At 39.5% G+C, this 16590-nt stretch overlaps 1 protein-coding gene and 1 long non-coding RNA gene across 18 annotated transcripts in view; one reads left to right on the forward strand and one right to left on the reverse strand.

The window, feature by feature from the left end:
- Nucleotides 1–16590, forward strand: part of ANKRD44 (ankyrin repeat domain 44) — a 340062-nt gene that overhangs the window by 213082 nt on the left and 110390 nt on the right. For all 17 annotated transcript variants that reach the window (XR_013373234.1, XR_013373237.1, XR_013373238.1 and 14 more), the window contains exons 15-16: nt 1790–1870; nt 5204–5315. Coding sequence is in view for 11 of the 17 variants with exons in the window: in XM_077885633.1 (XP_077741759.1) it covers nt 1790–1870; nt 5204–5315 (193 nt within the window). In the remaining 6 variants the exon portion in view is untranslated. The remainder of the gene's footprint in view (nt 1–1789; nt 1871–5203; nt 5316–16590) is intronic.
- LOC144306226 (uncharacterized) lies at nt 953–16333 on the reverse strand. Its single transcript, XR_013373245.1, has 3 exons — nt 16036–16333; nt 6900–7039; nt 953–1153 (listed from the first exon to the last, which is right to left on the reverse strand). It is a non-coding gene; the product is annotated as an uncharacterized LOC144306226 (long non-coding RNA).

The following is a 16590-nucleotide window of genomic DNA, read 5'->3' on the forward strand; positions in this document are numbered from 1 at the left end:
GTCATATCCTACAGTTTTCATCATTGCCACTTAAGCGCTTCATTTGCCCTCGAACTTACATTTGCTAATAAATACGTCACGTGGCAGAAGTATCCGGCTATGTAAAGCCCAATAGCCTTCAAATGCAATATGCGTAAAATGGGCACCATTGTTCCAAACCTGGGCACGAATGCTCTTTCAGGAGCTGGAGGACAGGAAATTGGATGCCCCAGATATGTTGGGATTCTAGGTGTCCAGGAATAGAAAGCAGAAGTAAGTGAACAGTTCAGGTGGGAAAGGAAGGAGAGGTGCCTGCCTACAGTTTATGAGATTGTTCTCAAAGACTCGAGGACCAGGGCCTCCTTCATAGGAATGCTTTATGGTGACCCTGTTTGGAGAACTATTGACTTACTTGGGGCGCTGTGCTAAGGAATTGATTCTGGGTCAACGCTGAATTCTTCTCTTAACTTTCAGAGACTTTACAGTGACCCACAGTAAGAAATACATTTTACATCATGACCCAGTGTACATACTCCAATATGTATGTTTTAAATATATATATATGTGTGTATGTGTATATATATATGTATATATATATATATAAAGGAAGAAAAAATTCACAAAATCATATTTACCTTTACTAAGTGTGATGCATTCTGTTATTTTCTCTCTTATTATTATTATTTTTTTATTTTATTTTATTTTATTTTTTTTAATATTTTTTTTTAATTTTTATTTATTTATGATAGTCACACAGAGAGAGAGAGAGAGAGGCAGAGACATAGGCAGAGGGAGAAGCAGGCTCCATGCACTGGGAGCCCGACGTGGGATTCGATCCCGGGTCTCCAGGATCACGCCCTGGGCCAAAGGCAGGCACCAAACCGCTGCGCCACCCAGGGATCCCTATTATTTTTTTATTTTAAAAAAGCAACGAAATACTGCAACCCACTAAACTGATTTCACAATTTTTTAATGGATTATGATCCATATTGCCAGTCTGGAAAACACTGTTTATTCATTTACTCATGAGAGACACAGAGAGAGAGGCAGAGATATAGGCAGAGGGAGAAGCAGGCTCCCTGCAAGGAGCCCGATGCAGGACTCGATCCTAGGACCCCAGGACCATGACTTGAGCCGAAGGCAGATGCTCAACCACTGAGCCACTCAGGTGTCCCTGGAAAACATTGTTTATATTTCTCTTTATATGTATATAATATTGGCAAGTCTGATGTAACCACAGTCAGGACCTCATAGCCAGGCAGGTTATTAATTCAACAAACATTTATTGAGCATCTATTCCATAGTAGGCTCTATGCTGTCCACTTAGAAAGAATGGAGGAACAAGTATCCTTCATGTGTTAAGAGCTGAAAAATGAATCCTAGGTGATGAAGAATTGCTCTGGCAGTTGAGGGGTGACTAGAACCCCATTCCTGGATAAATGAGATGCTAAACTGTCAAGAGGCAGCAAGGAATGTGGTAGGAATCAGGAAAGTTCCAACTACATCACTTCCTATTTACTTGGGGAGTTTAGGGTATTTATGGAAGGGTAGACAACTTGATGTCTCACTCGCTAATACCTGGTGGAAGTTCTAGGGAAGTCATGTTCTCAATTGGGTTCCTTGGGAGAGAATAGATTTCCTGGAAGGCCTGTAAGAGAACCACATATATCCCCAATAAAAAATTAGTAGTGCTTATTTCTTTTGGGTTGGGGGAAAAGTCATTGAGATATAAGTTGTATCAAAATCGTTAACAACTTGGCCATTAAAGTAAATAATTGTATTTTTTTTTCCTTTCCCTTATGCTGAGAAGTAAGACTATCTTAGGAAATGCCCATGAAAATTCAGAAGAACTTGAAAGAGCCAGAGAGCTGAAGGAAAAGGAAGCCGCATTGTAAGTTTCTTCTCAGTCTAAAGCCCAAGATGTGGTTACTGATGCTTGTCTGCTTTTCTGGGCTGCCACGTAGCCAGCCTTACTATTTTGGGGCTTTATTTGGGATCTTGAGGAAGTAACATGGGCTTGCCTTTAACGAAGAAGAAATGATTCTTTTAATATGTCCTCCAATTATGCTATTTTCACACAAGGAACTCTTCCTAAAATTGAAACCTTTGATGAGACCATCACTGGAATGGGTCAGCAGTTTCCAGGAATAGGTGTCTTGGATGTCATTTTTGACTCTGCCATGTATCATATGCCTCAGGCAACATTTTAAGCCTCCTCTTGGGGCCTTAGGCTATCCTCTAATGACCTGGAGATAACTATTTAGGAGGTTCTAGAAATAGATGTTTTGAGATTTCAGTGTGAAGTACACTGGCTGTGCACTCCCCTCCTTCCCCAACACACACATCAGCTCACTGACAGCTGTCCCTGCCCCACCTCATCCCACCTGCCTCTCTCTGGCTTCTGATAGAGACTTAGCCAGGACTGTGACAAGGGCTGGAGTTACTGCCATCACCCAGGGGGTGCTGAGCGCAGGAAGCTCTAATGCTTTGTCCCTTGAGAGTCCTTCCTGTGCAACAAGGCATGGCGCCAAGGTCATGCTCTGCCCAGCGGAGAGTCCAACGGGTCGCTGGTGTGTAGGAACTGTTTGTTAAATAAATGAACAAATGAGTGAGTGCTGCCCACACTTTGTGTCCTGCTCTGTGGGACCTGGTGGATGGAGTGCTCTGAGTCTGCACGCACACAGTTCTTAACTTACGTATTCTCTTCTCCAGCTGTCGAAGGAACCAATTTCTCTGTGACCTAAAGGCTTGTGTCCCCTCTAGGCTCTTCCCACTGCCCACATGGGCTATCCTCCCATGTCCAGATCATGGTGGGAGGGGGAAGTTAGAGAATGTGGCCCTGATACGGGTGGTGGGACATAACTTTGGCTGTTCCTAGGGTGCAGACAGGACACATAGCCATGCATAAAGCAGACCAAGGTTTTACCCTGATATTGGAAACTTAATGATATTCAAAGAAAGTTAAGGATATTCAAAGATATTCAAACTTAACAATATTCAGAGATAGGATTTTAAGCACCTCAGCAAACGCCACCTTCTCAGTGAAATGTAAGTGTGCCCTGTGCCAGGAAAACCCTCTTATTGCTGATGGGGTGGAGGGGAGAAGGACAAGCAGAAGGCTGGGAATCACCTTGCCTGAGAGCTCTTTCATGCAGAGGCTATACCGCTCATCCAAATATATTTCTGACTTAATGTGCATGTCTTGATTTTATAGCTTAGGTCCCAAAATTGCTAGCCATGACCCTGGGAGGAGAAAAGATAAGCATTCTTAGTTAAAACCGGAATTTATGGAAACAATATGGAAAAAATATGGAGAATATTCAAATTCTACAGTACTGTTGTTTTTTCTGTTGGTAGTACAGCCATATCCTGGGGTAAATAACTCTTTGGGGGCAACTCCAGGTGTTTTCCAAATTGCGTATTAAATTTGCCAGCTGATTTTTAGAATGTAATTCTTCCAGAAGCTAGGGATTGTGTGTCCACTAGAATGCTATTCCTATTGAATGATTTTTGTTCCAAGAGCCGAATTCAGTTTAAAATGAGTCATACTAAGGATCCTGTCCATGGGCATTTAATTACCAAAAAAAAAAAAAGACTTCCTTTTAAGGGGCAAATTACCAAAGACAGCATGATATTAGAACTCCAATATTAGTTTGATTTATTATGGAACATTTTATGGATAAATCATGTGAGAGGTAGATATTTGCTTTAAAAAAATTATGTCTTTCATCAGCTGCTCTAGAAATTAAAATATCTGATTTAATTGTGTTTATGTGTGATTTATTTACTCCTTTGCCTTATGCCAAAAGATAGGTGAAAAACTTTTAAAGTTTTTGAGTCATAGGATGATGTATGAAGTGTTGAATCACTATATTGTATACCTGGAACTAATAAAACACCATATGTTACCTAACTGGAATTAAAATAAAAACTTAAAAAGAAAAGTAAAAACAAAACCAAAAATAGTGTTTGAGTAAACTATAGAAATTTTCCCTTAGAAGGCCTAATTTAATGTATATGCTTCTATTGCATATTTTTAATTTCAGTATGATTTGAGTATATGAGAATTTTGATTTGAATGTGAAATTGAATCAGCTTGACCTTGTAAAGGACATATTTGTCCCACTGTCACAGATATAAAACTGAAATTATCTTGTTTTTTTTTTCCTTGTTGTTGTTTCTTGTTGTTGTTTTCTTATTCTTTCTAGCTTTTATTTTCCAACCTTTTCATTGATGGTAGAGTCTCCAATAGCAAGGCTAAGATTAAATCCCCTTCTCTTGTTGCAAATGGCCTGACCACTTCTTTGTTAAATTTGAGACTTCATCTTTTGGGCATGGAGCTCTAAAACTCATTATTTCAGTAATCACGGGTTCTGTACTTTAAGGTGAAAAGGAAAAAATAGGTCAGAAAGACAAATATTACATGATTTCACTTATGTGTGGCATCTAAAAAACAAAACAAATGAAAAAACAAACAAACAAAATAACCAGACATAGATTCACAAATACAGAGAACAAACTGGTGGTTGCTGGAGGGGACGTGGTGGAAGGATGAGCTAAATAGATGAAGGGCATTAGAGGTACAGATTTCTAGTTGTAAGATAAATAAGTCATGAAGATGAAAAGTACAGCATAGGGAATACTGTCAATAACATTGTAATAACATTGTATGGTGACAGAGGGTGACTACACTTAAATATATAGAATTGTGAAATCACTGTGTTGTACACCTGAAACTAATAAAACATTATATGTCAGCTATATATATATATAAAAAAAACCCCAACCCTGAAACATTTTGGTATCAATGCAGAAAGAGACAAATGGATTATTGTAAAGGAATGGTCCAGACATGAACCTGTGTATGGATTAATATGCAATATTTATATGACATTAAAACAACTCAGTGGGGAGGTGATAGTCATGGAAAATTTTTCCCTCTCTCAATACACTTAACTACTCCTTGTTCCTAAAGCCTTTCCTGAATTCTAGAATGGCTGTTTTAAGCTGAAATAAAGATGGAAACACACACACACACACGCACACACACACAACACACATATAAAATTTCCAGTATATAAACCCTCGTTGTAGGATTTTTAAAGAAACACTTGAATTCACAAAGTGCTTTGTGGAACATTCATAATAGGAAAATATTTACATTGATTATTGCTTTTGCTCTAGAGATGTTTTCTAAAATAACACCTCATTTTTATACTTACAGATGTCTAGAGTTCCTGCTTCAAAATGATGCAAATCCATCCATTCGGGACAAGGAAGGTTATAACAGCATACATTATGCTGCTGCCTATGGCCACAGACAATGTCTGGAATTGGTGAGTTCTGTCTTGTTTTGTTTTCTCTAACACACACACACACACACACACACACACACACACACATTCAACCCTGCAAATGCTGGTTTTCATTTCTCACAAATGTCCTCATTGCCTAATGAAGTCCTTACTAGAAATTGTCTTGAAGATATTTTATGGTAATTAAGTTGTTCTTTTTTTTTTTTTTTACAGTATGTAGATCTTGTTCTGTTTCTGTCCATCCTAATCTCACAGCTGACTAGCAGTTGCTTCTTTTCCATTTTAACTTGGACTAGGAATGTTTGACTGCCATAAGGACAGTTTGTATTTCAAAGATAATTTGGGTGTATCAAAATAGCTCAGTATATTTTTCCGAAGTCACTTATCACCCTAATATTCAGTAACAGTGTTGTAAGAGGACTTACATAACTGTTAGGAATATGTTTGTCATGATCCCATGTTTGTACTTTAGGGGAAGAAATTGGCAAGGGCACAACAGCAGAATTTATTGGAATTTCAGAACCACCAAAAATTTCAAACCTATGGTTACCAAAAAACATCTGGGGATTTGGAGTCAGAAACTCTTCTTTTGATGTAGGTCACCAGACATGAACCTAAATGACCACAGAGGCAGAAATGTAAAGTTAACAAGTGAAGTGAGCCCAAGTATAGAGTAATAGGGAGTAGCGTGGATTGTGGCAAATAGAAAGTGTTATGTTTAAAGGGAGAAACAGCCAGTCAGCTCCAGTGATGGAGACCAGGTGGTAATTCATATGTAGGATTGAAGTCCATTGTTTCAAGAGAAACTAGAAATCTAGGCTTTTTATGTGAAATTTCGTATTTTGAAAATACTGAATGGATCAGGAAGAAAAAACATGGATTTGTGGTTAAATCCTGCCTGCGGGCCACCATTTGTCATCTCCTAAGCATCACCCTTGGGTCAGTTTCACCAGGATACATGGGGTATCCCAAACTCTTTAACTTTGGACCAATGGTATGTGCCACCTTCCTAATTAGACTCCGCCTCTTCTCCTTGTCCTTTTAAAAACTACTTTTCAGAGTTAATGAGAGGTGTACCTGGGAAAACATTTGCACTTTATCCACTGCACAGTCTATTATAGAAGGCACAAAACAGAAAGGCAGCAGGCAGTTGTGTCAGTGCCTACATAGAAATGCCTGAACGATGTCCCAGTTAGTTTCCTTTACCTTTGACCTTGCTGCTAGATTTAAGGGGTTCCACTTATGGTTATTCTTTTTTTTTTTTCTCCTAAGATTTATTTATTTCAGAGAGAGAGTATTTTTCAGAGATAGGGGGAGGGGCAGAGGGAGAGAATCTTCAAGCAGACTCCCCACTGAGCACAGAGCCCCACACAAGACTTGATTCCACAATGCCAAGACCATGACCTGAGCTGAAGCCAAGAGTTGGTTGCCCAACCGACTGAGCCACCCAGGTGCTCCCTCTTAGGGTCATTTTTACTATATTTCACTTAATATGAATGTGGGGAAAATGTTCATAAACATTTGAAAATGAAGAGGTGATTGGAAATAAAGAGTTGATTATTCTAGTGTTGCCATGTGTGGCATTTATTGGTGAATTGTACTTACCTTCATCATCCTCAAAGACTTCTGTGTCTTTTTTCCTGAGGTTCTTGTGGATGCTAAAGATTTCCTTATTTGACCTTGGAGTAGCATTTTTTTCCCCTCTAGTTTTGATTCCATCAGAGTTTCTCTTCTAGTTATTGTGCCTGCATAACAAATCACCCCCAAAATTAGTGGCTTAAAACAACTAATTATTTAGTATCTCTGTTTCTGTGAATCAGGAATTCAGGAAGAGCTGGGCTGTTCCAGTTAAAGGTATCCCATGAGATTATAGACAATGTCTGGGGCTGGCATAATCTCAAAGTCTTCTTACTTATATGTCAATCACCTGGGTTGTAAGGCTCAGATCACTTCTGTGGAAATTCTTTATGTGGTTTTCTCTAGCATGGTGGTTTCAGAGTAGTTAGGTATCTTACTTGGCGGCTCAGGGATCTAAAGGTATCTGCTCCAGAAGAGAGTGGGAGAGAGCCAGAATGAGAAAGAGTGAGAGAAAGACAATATCACCCTTAATGATCGAATCTTGAAAGTCCTACAGGGTCACTCCAGAGAGGAAAAGTAGACTTCACATTCCAAGAGAAGAATGTCAAAGAATTTGTAGACATATTTTAAAACTACCCAGTTCCATAGGAAGATGTAGAAAGCCAGTGATTTCATAGCCTTCTATAAGATGGACTTTCATGGAGAACCACAAACGACAAGGGGCAATCCCTTATCTTACAGATGAGCCAACCAAACCATAGGGGGAGTAACTGGTCTGTACCAAAGACATAGCTCTGGTCAGTGGATGAAGCAAGATCATGAATTGGAATTCCTGATCTTAAAAAAAACAGAAATGTTTCCCACACCATGCTGCCTCCCATTGCAGGGCAAAGCTCCACCACCACCCAAGGCTGTTCAGCATAGAGCAAAAGCTTGGTAGGAACTGGTTAAGATATAGGACAGTATCACTCCTGCCTTCTAACAGCAGCACTGCTATAGAAGCTGATCTAGACCTATCTGCAAATAGGGCTCTGTTTAGGACCCACATAAGAAAGGCTCCTCACACGGCACGCCTGGGTGGCTTAGCAGTTGAGTGTCTGCCTTCGGCTCAAGGTGTGATCCCAGAGTCCTGGGATCGAGTCCCACGTCGGGCTCCCTGCATGGAACCTGCTTCTCCCTCTGTCTGTGTCTCTGCCTCTCTCTCTGTGTGTCTCATGAATAAATAAATAAAATCCTTAAAGAAAGAAAGAAAGGCTCCTCACAAACCTGTGTGTGCATGTGTATGTGTTTAGCAATTGGTGGCAGCGTGAAGGCTTATTGTTATTACCCATTATGAGCCTACATTCCAAAATGTACTTAAGACACAGCTGTTTTTAATTGGTTTTCTCTATGAAAACCACATGTCGTAATTGGACATACGAACTTTAATTACAAAGTTATTATAGTCTTAATAACTTTGCTGTTTTAAAGTACTTTGAGGAGTTATCTTTAATCCCATAGTATAAGTAACTCTGAGAATAATTATTGTGCAATATTTTCTTTCTATGTGAATAATATATTTCATATTATTTTCCCCTTTCAGGAAAGCCATTTTAGGGCCATTATTTCTTTTATCCAATGGAAAGTTTTTCTGTTCACAGGGAAGTTTTGCAAGTTCTGTGTAATAATGAAATTATCCCTTTGACTGTATCAAAACTTGCCCTGTGTGATTTACGAAGAGATGATTATTCTTGGCAATTTTAAGACGTTCAGAAGTAGGTAGGGGAGGTATCCATTGATCTTAATTTGCAGTGTCACCTGAAAAAGCCAGATTATCAATATAAATTGGTAGAAATGTCATCATTATTTGCTTTCAGGAAAGGACGTGAGTGGTTTTATAACACAGGATGAAAATACTCCTCATTACCTTGGATTATTGTGTTTGGATCAAAAGTTCTGTATATTTCCATTTTGGAATGTGTCCTAAAATTCCTCTAGGGTGTGGTTCAACTAAGCAGAGATCCTAAATAAGCTATCAGCATTCTTGTACCTTCTCTGTCCCACTCAAAACAAAACACAATCCTGGGCTCCCCCCAAGGACTAGCATCATAGAGCCAGACGACTGCAGCCGTCTTAGTTTTACTGCTGGCTCAGAGCTGTGAATGGATTTGGGAGTGGCTGAGGCCACCACTAATGAATGGCATTTCCTGCGTGTTTGTCACATGCCAGAAATGCCACCTAATTATTTATTTTCTTTCAATTATAGTGAGATATACTTGACATACAACATAAAAGGTTAAGGTGTACAGCATAATGGGGGTGCCTGGATGGCTCAGTCAGTTGAGCTTCCAACTCTTGGCTTCTGCTCAGATCATGATCTCGGGTCTTGAGATGGAGCCCTGCATTGAGCTCTGCTCTCAGTGGGTCTACGGGAGATTCTCTCTCTACCTCTCCCTTTGTCCCTCCCCTCACACTCTCTCTCTCTCAAATAAATAAACCTCTTTAAAAAAAAACTTTGAAAAAAAGTTGTACAGCATAATGACTTGACCTACATATATTATTTAATGTTTGCCACAATAAGTTTAGTGACCATCCATTACCTTATGTGGACACACACAAAAAAGAAGAAAAAGAGGGGTGTCTGGGTGGCTCAGTTGGTTAAGCGTCCAGCTCTTGATTCTGGCTCAAGTCATGAATCTGGGTTAGAGATTGAGCCACACGTCAGGCTCCACACTCATTGTAGAGTCTGCTTGGGATTCTGCTTCCCCCTCTTCCTCTGCCCCTTCCCAGCTCAAATAAATAAATAAAATTTTAAGAAAAAAAAAGAAAAAAAAGAAAAGAAAGATTTTTTTCCTTGTGATGAGAATAAAGCTTGTTCTTCATATAAGAAGTGGGGGTTTTGAGAGACATCTTTTCTAATTTATACTCCCTTTCTCTCTCTTGTACCACAATGCCCTCATATTCCTTACAACTCCCATTCTTGGCGTGCTGCATATTAGGAAATCAAACCAATTAGCCAGTGTGCACCAGAAGGTGCATTTCTCAGATTCAGCACTGCCCATGCCAGTTTGCTCCTTTATCTCACCACACAAATACCCTGTCCTCCTAGGGGGTCATCCTTTTAACAGACTGGTCCTGACTCTGCTGGAATTATACCAGAGAAAGACAGGTTTCTAATAGGTCTGAAGGGCTTACTGGAACCTCCAAGCAGGAATTATGGATGGAGTCATTTCTTTATGTCACACTCCGTAGGCTGTGTTTCTGGCCTATGGAAGGAATAGAGTAGGGCTCAGCCCCTGAGCCTTCCCTGAGAGACGAGGGCCTTTGTCCTTTGAGAGTTGGTATGACATTGAAGCTGATGGGTGGCCTTCAGAGCCAGCTGATTTGTAAGGCTGGTGAAATTTGTCTTTTGCCTCTGTTCCCATCTAGTTGAGCAATTACTGTGATTATGCATGTCATTAAATACGTATCATTAATTTTGATGCAGATTTTATTTGACTCTGACATTTAACTTGGTACGGGTTTACTTGGCATTCATGGTTTCTGGCTGCTGTCTGTGATCGTAAGCTTAGAATTTATAAACCATGCTTTGTGTTCAGTCTATTTTGCTATAATCAAAAAGGAACAGAAATTATTTTAGTTGTTTTCACTCTATTTCCCTTATATAAAGTTATATTGAATTCATTCCACTAGCAAACAACTTCCAGAAAGCAGTATGAACCCCTTAGCCCTGATGGAATGGCCAAGGTTCAGTATTCTTCTAAGTCTGCCTACTCAGGCCTGTGTTCTCAGCTGGTTGTGATAAAAAAAAATGTATGTAGTATGGGTGCAAGCACAAATCTCCCCACAAATATATGCTGAGAGCTGTGATAAGTCATATTCAGTTGGGCTCAAAATATCAAAGCAGAATGGCGGAGACTTGACTAGTAAAGCGTCTCATGTCTAAGTGGAGGAAGGGAGTTGGCAAAGGAGAGCCCTATGCCTCTCTTTTTCCTCTATCTGGAATGCATTCTTACTGGCTCTGAAGGGAAAAATTACAGAATCATGCCCCTATTTGGAATTCGTGAGCTTATTATATTGGCGTGCTCTTTTTCTTTTACAATATTAAAGATTTGTCTGTGAACATAAAGATCTTTGTGGCTTGGTTATTGAAATGGAAAAAATGTATGCGCCAATGTAATTACGTAAATTGCCTGCAGAAATTTAGAAAGATTGTTTGAAAACTCTAGGCCAGTGATTAAGTTCAGTCCGAGATTATACCATGCCAAATTACTTGGAATTTGGCTGCTTCTCTGGGACCTTCTCCTCCTTTCTCTGTTCTGAGCTAACTTGAACTTCAACTGTGAGAGTACATGACGGGGACAGATGCCCCTGCACGTCTGTCCTAGGAGTTTCTGGGATTCTCTGGAGATAACTATATCTGGGCAACTGAACACTAAGATTATGCTGCTTTCAAATAAACTACTCAATGTTTTGAGTTGTTTCTTGTGTTTATCATAGGACCTTAGGAAACGTGGCTCCGTAGAAGATGTACTTATATCGGCAAGGTCTAATTTAGCTTCTCAAGACTAAGAAAGTCGGGTTCAGAAGAAGAGTTATAAAGAGTAGGGTTTCTAAGCAGTTATCTGAATATGAGAAGATGAAAAACCAGCAAACTTGTACCCCAGTCCCAAACAAGTCTGTGATCACTTGTTTTTTTCCCTTCCCCAGAGGTGCTTCTTAGAGATGGACCTGAAAGTGTATATGACCCCCAAGCAGGCCGACTTCCAATGGGCAGAGGAAATCTTAACAATGCTGGTCTTGTTTTTTTCTTCTAATTTAGTTGAACAGAAACATAAAATCTTACAGGGAACTCTCATTAAGGAAGGGAATAGAGGGATGGGCACAGATCTTTTGATGCCACTGGTAGCCAGCTAGGCTGGGAATATAAATATAAACCACAGAATTCGAATCAGCATGTGTCATGAGTCTATGTTCAGAAGAGTGGAATAGACAATATTTTAGGATGAAGTGTTTCATTTAATTCTTTGTAATATAGCAGGAAAAAAATTTTTGTCTTTACTATGAGTGAATTTGGTGACTGATGAAGGAATCATTCAGTGGAGTATATTAGAATAAACAATTTCAGTTTCACCTTTTGTTGACGGCCCAGGACAGTGGGGCCATTGCTTCTACATTTTACAGTGGAATATCAGTGTTTCAACCCGTGACCCCCTTACCCATTTAAGAAGTTGGAAATCCGAGGGCAGATCTCTTTGGAGACGGCTCTGCTATATATCCTACTATTGCTCCCCTCCCACCATAGCAGGGGATAAGGATGATTTCTCCTGACCCCAAGCCCATTGACAGAAGCTTCAAGATTTCTTGGATACTTGATATGTGTCCCACACAATTTAGGGGCCAGGTGGACTAGCATATGATAAATCTAAAGACTGTGTAGCTCTGACCTGGCCAGAAATTAAATAAAAAGAGATAGGTTTGAGAGCTACTCCATCCTCACCAAAGATGGGTCAAAAGTGTATATTTCCCAATGTCCACAGGTGAGCCAAGGGCCAAAGGTGGCCTGGAGTTCTCCTGGATCCTATTCAAGAATGAGGGGACCCAAGGGTACTTGGCGAGGTGGGGGGCAGGGGGAAGGGAATGCGAGCTACCAACAGACAGATGTGTTCACGTTGGGAGAGAAAACTGTGAGAGGTTCCAGTGCTGGGAGGTTGCTCAGAGCCTACATAAGCATCCCAGATGGAGAATGTCACTGCCAGAAGGGTGCCAGACCATTGTGTCTCCTCCTGCATCTTCCTTTCCCCCTGTCTCTCCCAGTCCTGGAGGAGGCAGAGGCAGACAATGAGGAGAAAGGAAGAGGAGAAGCCCTAGGCTCAGGACAGAGAAGTCAGCCTTGTCTCCTTCCTTCCCCACCGCAGGCTTTGTGAGAGGCATAGGGAAGCTTCAACATTAAACATCATTCAGAGTTTGTGATTACTATGCTGGAGTAGGTTACTACTTACTGATAGGAAGTTATGCCTATAACTAAAGTGTCCAGAGAACTTTTTATTATTAGCTGGAGATTTTATCTGAGGAGGCAGGAAAAGAAGTAGCCTCATAAAGGAAATTAGATGGGTATTGGGAAAAGGAGAATAAAGTTAGTGTGTGACTCTCTGGTCTAGTACAGAGTTACACACTTAGAATTATTGTTTTAGGAAAGATTAATGCCAAGCTCTAAGGAAGAATAAACTATTATCCTTTAAATGTATGTGGGTTTAAATACTAACTTTATAAGACAGAGGTTCTAGTAATGCCAAGCACTTATCAGGGACCTCAAATTGTTGAACAAATGAAATACACTTATGAATGATGAAGCCTGACTTAGCGATACAACTTAAGTGCTAGTTTATAACTATTATAGTGACTGTCCTGTTAGTTAGGAAGGTATTTTATAGAAAAGACACAGACGAGAGAAGAAATGAAAATTTACTTTTCTGTGGTTTGTTCTTTCCTTTAGATTTGATTACTTCCCAGCACCAATTTGTTTTATTGTAATATCCCCTCCAGTTTTTTCTTCCTCAAGATCTGAAAACCTATACAAATGTGTCAAACTGATATAAAGACATCCACCAAATTAAAACTATACACACACCCACACATACACATTTCCTGTAATTTCTTCCAGATGGATAGTGAGCACGAGGGGCCTCAAAGAAGGGGAATTGTTGCTTTTGGGATGGGAGCTTCTAAGGACTCAATGATATAGGAGAAAAGAAGATTTATTAAAGAGAATATGATTTAAAAGCCTGAAAAATTTAATCTGGTCTTTCTTCCCTCCTTCTTTCCTTCCTTCCTTCCTTCCTTCCTTCCTTCCTTCATTCCTTCATTCCTTCATTCCTTCCTTCCCAATCAGTTAAAAACCCATTGCGTTGTCCTGGGTAGGGCAGGAAGGTAGTCTAATTTGGCTGGAGCCCAAGGAGAAGATACTAGGAAGGCAGCCCAGTAAAGATTGGAACCCATTGAAGGAGAGTGTCCTAAATGTGTATGCACCAAACAACAGAGCTGTAATATATGTGAAACCAAAATCAATTAACTGAAAAGAGAAATCCACAATTACAGTTGGAGACTTTAGCACTTCTCTCTCAATAATCGATAGAACAACTAGACAGAAAAATCATCAAGCACATAGAAAAGCTCAAGAATACTATCAACCAAGAGGATCTAATTGACATTTATACAACACTCCACCCAACAAAAACAGAATGTGTATTTTTTGGGTGTCCACGGAACATTCACCAGGATATCCTGAACCATTAAACAAACCTCAACAAATGTAGAAGAATTGAAATCATATAAACTGTGTTCTGCTACCACAATGGAATAAAACTAGAAATCAGTGACAGAAACATGCTAGGAAAAATTTCCAATGCTTGGTAATCAAATAACAGCCTTCTAAATAATCATGGGTCAAAGAAAATCATCTCAAGAGAATCCGACCCTCCCTCCAAATACACTGAATTGAATGAAAAGAAAAAATCCAGCAAATCAAAATTTGAGGACACAGGTAAATTACCAGAGAAGAAAATTTATAATTCTAAATGCTTACAGTAGAAAAGAGGAAAAGTTTCAAGTCAATAATCTAAGTCTCCACCACAATTTAGAAAAAGAAGAGAAAAATAAAGCCCCAATAAACAGAAACAGGAAATAATAGAGATGGGAGCAGAAGTAAATAAAATTGAAACATTAAAAAAATGGAGAAATAAATTTTTAAAAATCTGATTCTTTGAAAAGATTAATAAATTGAAAAAAACCCTCTACTGAGACTGACCCAAAGAGAGAGAGAGAGAGAGAGAGAAAGAAAGAAAGAAAGACACATTCCCAAATCAGGAATGAAACAGGATAATACTAGAGACCTTTCAGACATCAGAGGATAATAAAGGGATATTGTGACTAGCTCTCTACACATATATTTAACAACTTAGGTGATATGGGTCAATTAGTCATAAAACATAAATTACCACAACTTAACCAGTATAAAGTGGATCATTTGAATAGCCCTATAACTACTTAGAAAATTGAATTTTAAAACTCTCCCAAAAGAAATATCCAGGTTCAGATGATTTCACTGGAGACTTCTACTAAATACTTAAAGAATTAATACCAATTCTGCAAAATGTTTTTTGAAAAAATGGAAGAGAAGGGAGTACCTTCCAATTCATTTATGAAGCTAATACCCTGACACCAATTCACCATTTTAATAGGCTAAAGAAGAAAAATCCCATGATTATGTCAATGCAGAAAATTATAACAAAGTTCAACACCTTTCAAAGATTCAACATCTTGAATAGATTCTTTTAAACAACTCTCAGAAAAATAGGAATAGAGGGGAGGTTTCTCAATTTTGATAAAAAGCTTCTAACAACTCCATAAAGAACAACTAACAACAACAACAACAACAAAAACAACAACAAAAAAGAACAACTAACGTTGTATTTAATGGTAAAAAACTGAATGCTTTCCCCTAAAGCTGGGAACAAGGCAAGGATGTCTGTTTTCACCACTCTTAATCAACATTGTGCTGAAGGTGCTAGCCAGAGCAAAAAAAAAAAAAAGCAAGAAAAGGAAATAAAAGGCATAAAGAGGGATCCCTGGGTGGCTAAGCGGTTTAGTGCCTGCCTTCAGCTCAGGGCGTGATCCTGGAGTCCCAGGATCGAGACCCACATCGGGCTCCCTGCATGGAGCCTGCTTCTCCCTCTGCCTGTATCTCTGCCTCTCTCTCTCTCTCTCTCTCATGAATAAATAAATAAAATCTTAAAAAAAAAAAGGCATAAAGATCAGAAAGGAAAAAGTAAATTTGTGGACAACATGATTGTCTACATAGGAAATCCAAGCAATCAAGAGAAAAAAAAGTCCTAGAGCTCATAGTGTAGCAAGGTCACAGGATACAAAATAAATATAACAAAAATCAGTTGCCTTGTTATATACTACAATGAACATGTGGACATCAAAATAAAGATACAATATCGTTTACAACTGCCCTCTCCACTACAGTGGCCTTTCCTTCTTCTGTCAGGAGAGCAGAGCTACCTTATAGCATTACCCACCTAGTGAGAAATAAAATGACCCAAGCTACAGCTGTCAAGTACGTCCCACTGCAGCACGGACCCCTGGACTTTAGCACATATTTTCAGAAAAGCACTCTTACTTGGACCCAGCCTTCCTCCTGGATTCTCTGTTCAGTATCTTTGTAACAGCTGCTGTCAGCCTGGCCCCACTCTCCTTTTAAGAACAGCTGCCAGGGATGACCTCTTGCGGCCTAGGGGGTAGGGAGGGGCAGGGGGAGAAGTGACTTCCCAAGCAAGATTGTTCTCCAAAGATGCCTTATCCTTAGCAGCTGCCAAAGACTTGTCATTTGTGAAATCTAGATCAGGTCCCTGTAATAATCACTCCTCCTCTTGATCCTCATTCAGTAACAGGAAATGTAGAAGCCTGAGCATTGGTTGGTCAGGATAAGAGCTGACATAGACACCTGTGCCTTCAGGTCATAGGGTTACGATTGTCACAAAGAACAAAGAGCCTTTCTAAGATTCCAAAGGAGAGAAGAGGCTCAGCCATTTGTAACAGCTGAAAGGGATAGTTGGAAAAACCAAATCGCTGAGCAATAACTGAGATTTATTTTCTTGTATGAGCAGATACTTATAATCTAGGTGGTAACATCACTGGATTTAAATTCTGTGCCATTCAGCACTTGGGAAGTAGT

Source organism: Canis aureus, chromosome 36 (genome assembly GCF_053574225.1).
Source record: "Canis aureus isolate CA01 chromosome 36, VMU_Caureus_v.1.0, whole genome shotgun sequence".
NCBI classification, from domain to species: domain Eukaryota; kingdom Metazoa; phylum Chordata; class Mammalia; order Carnivora; family Canidae; genus Canis; species Canis aureus.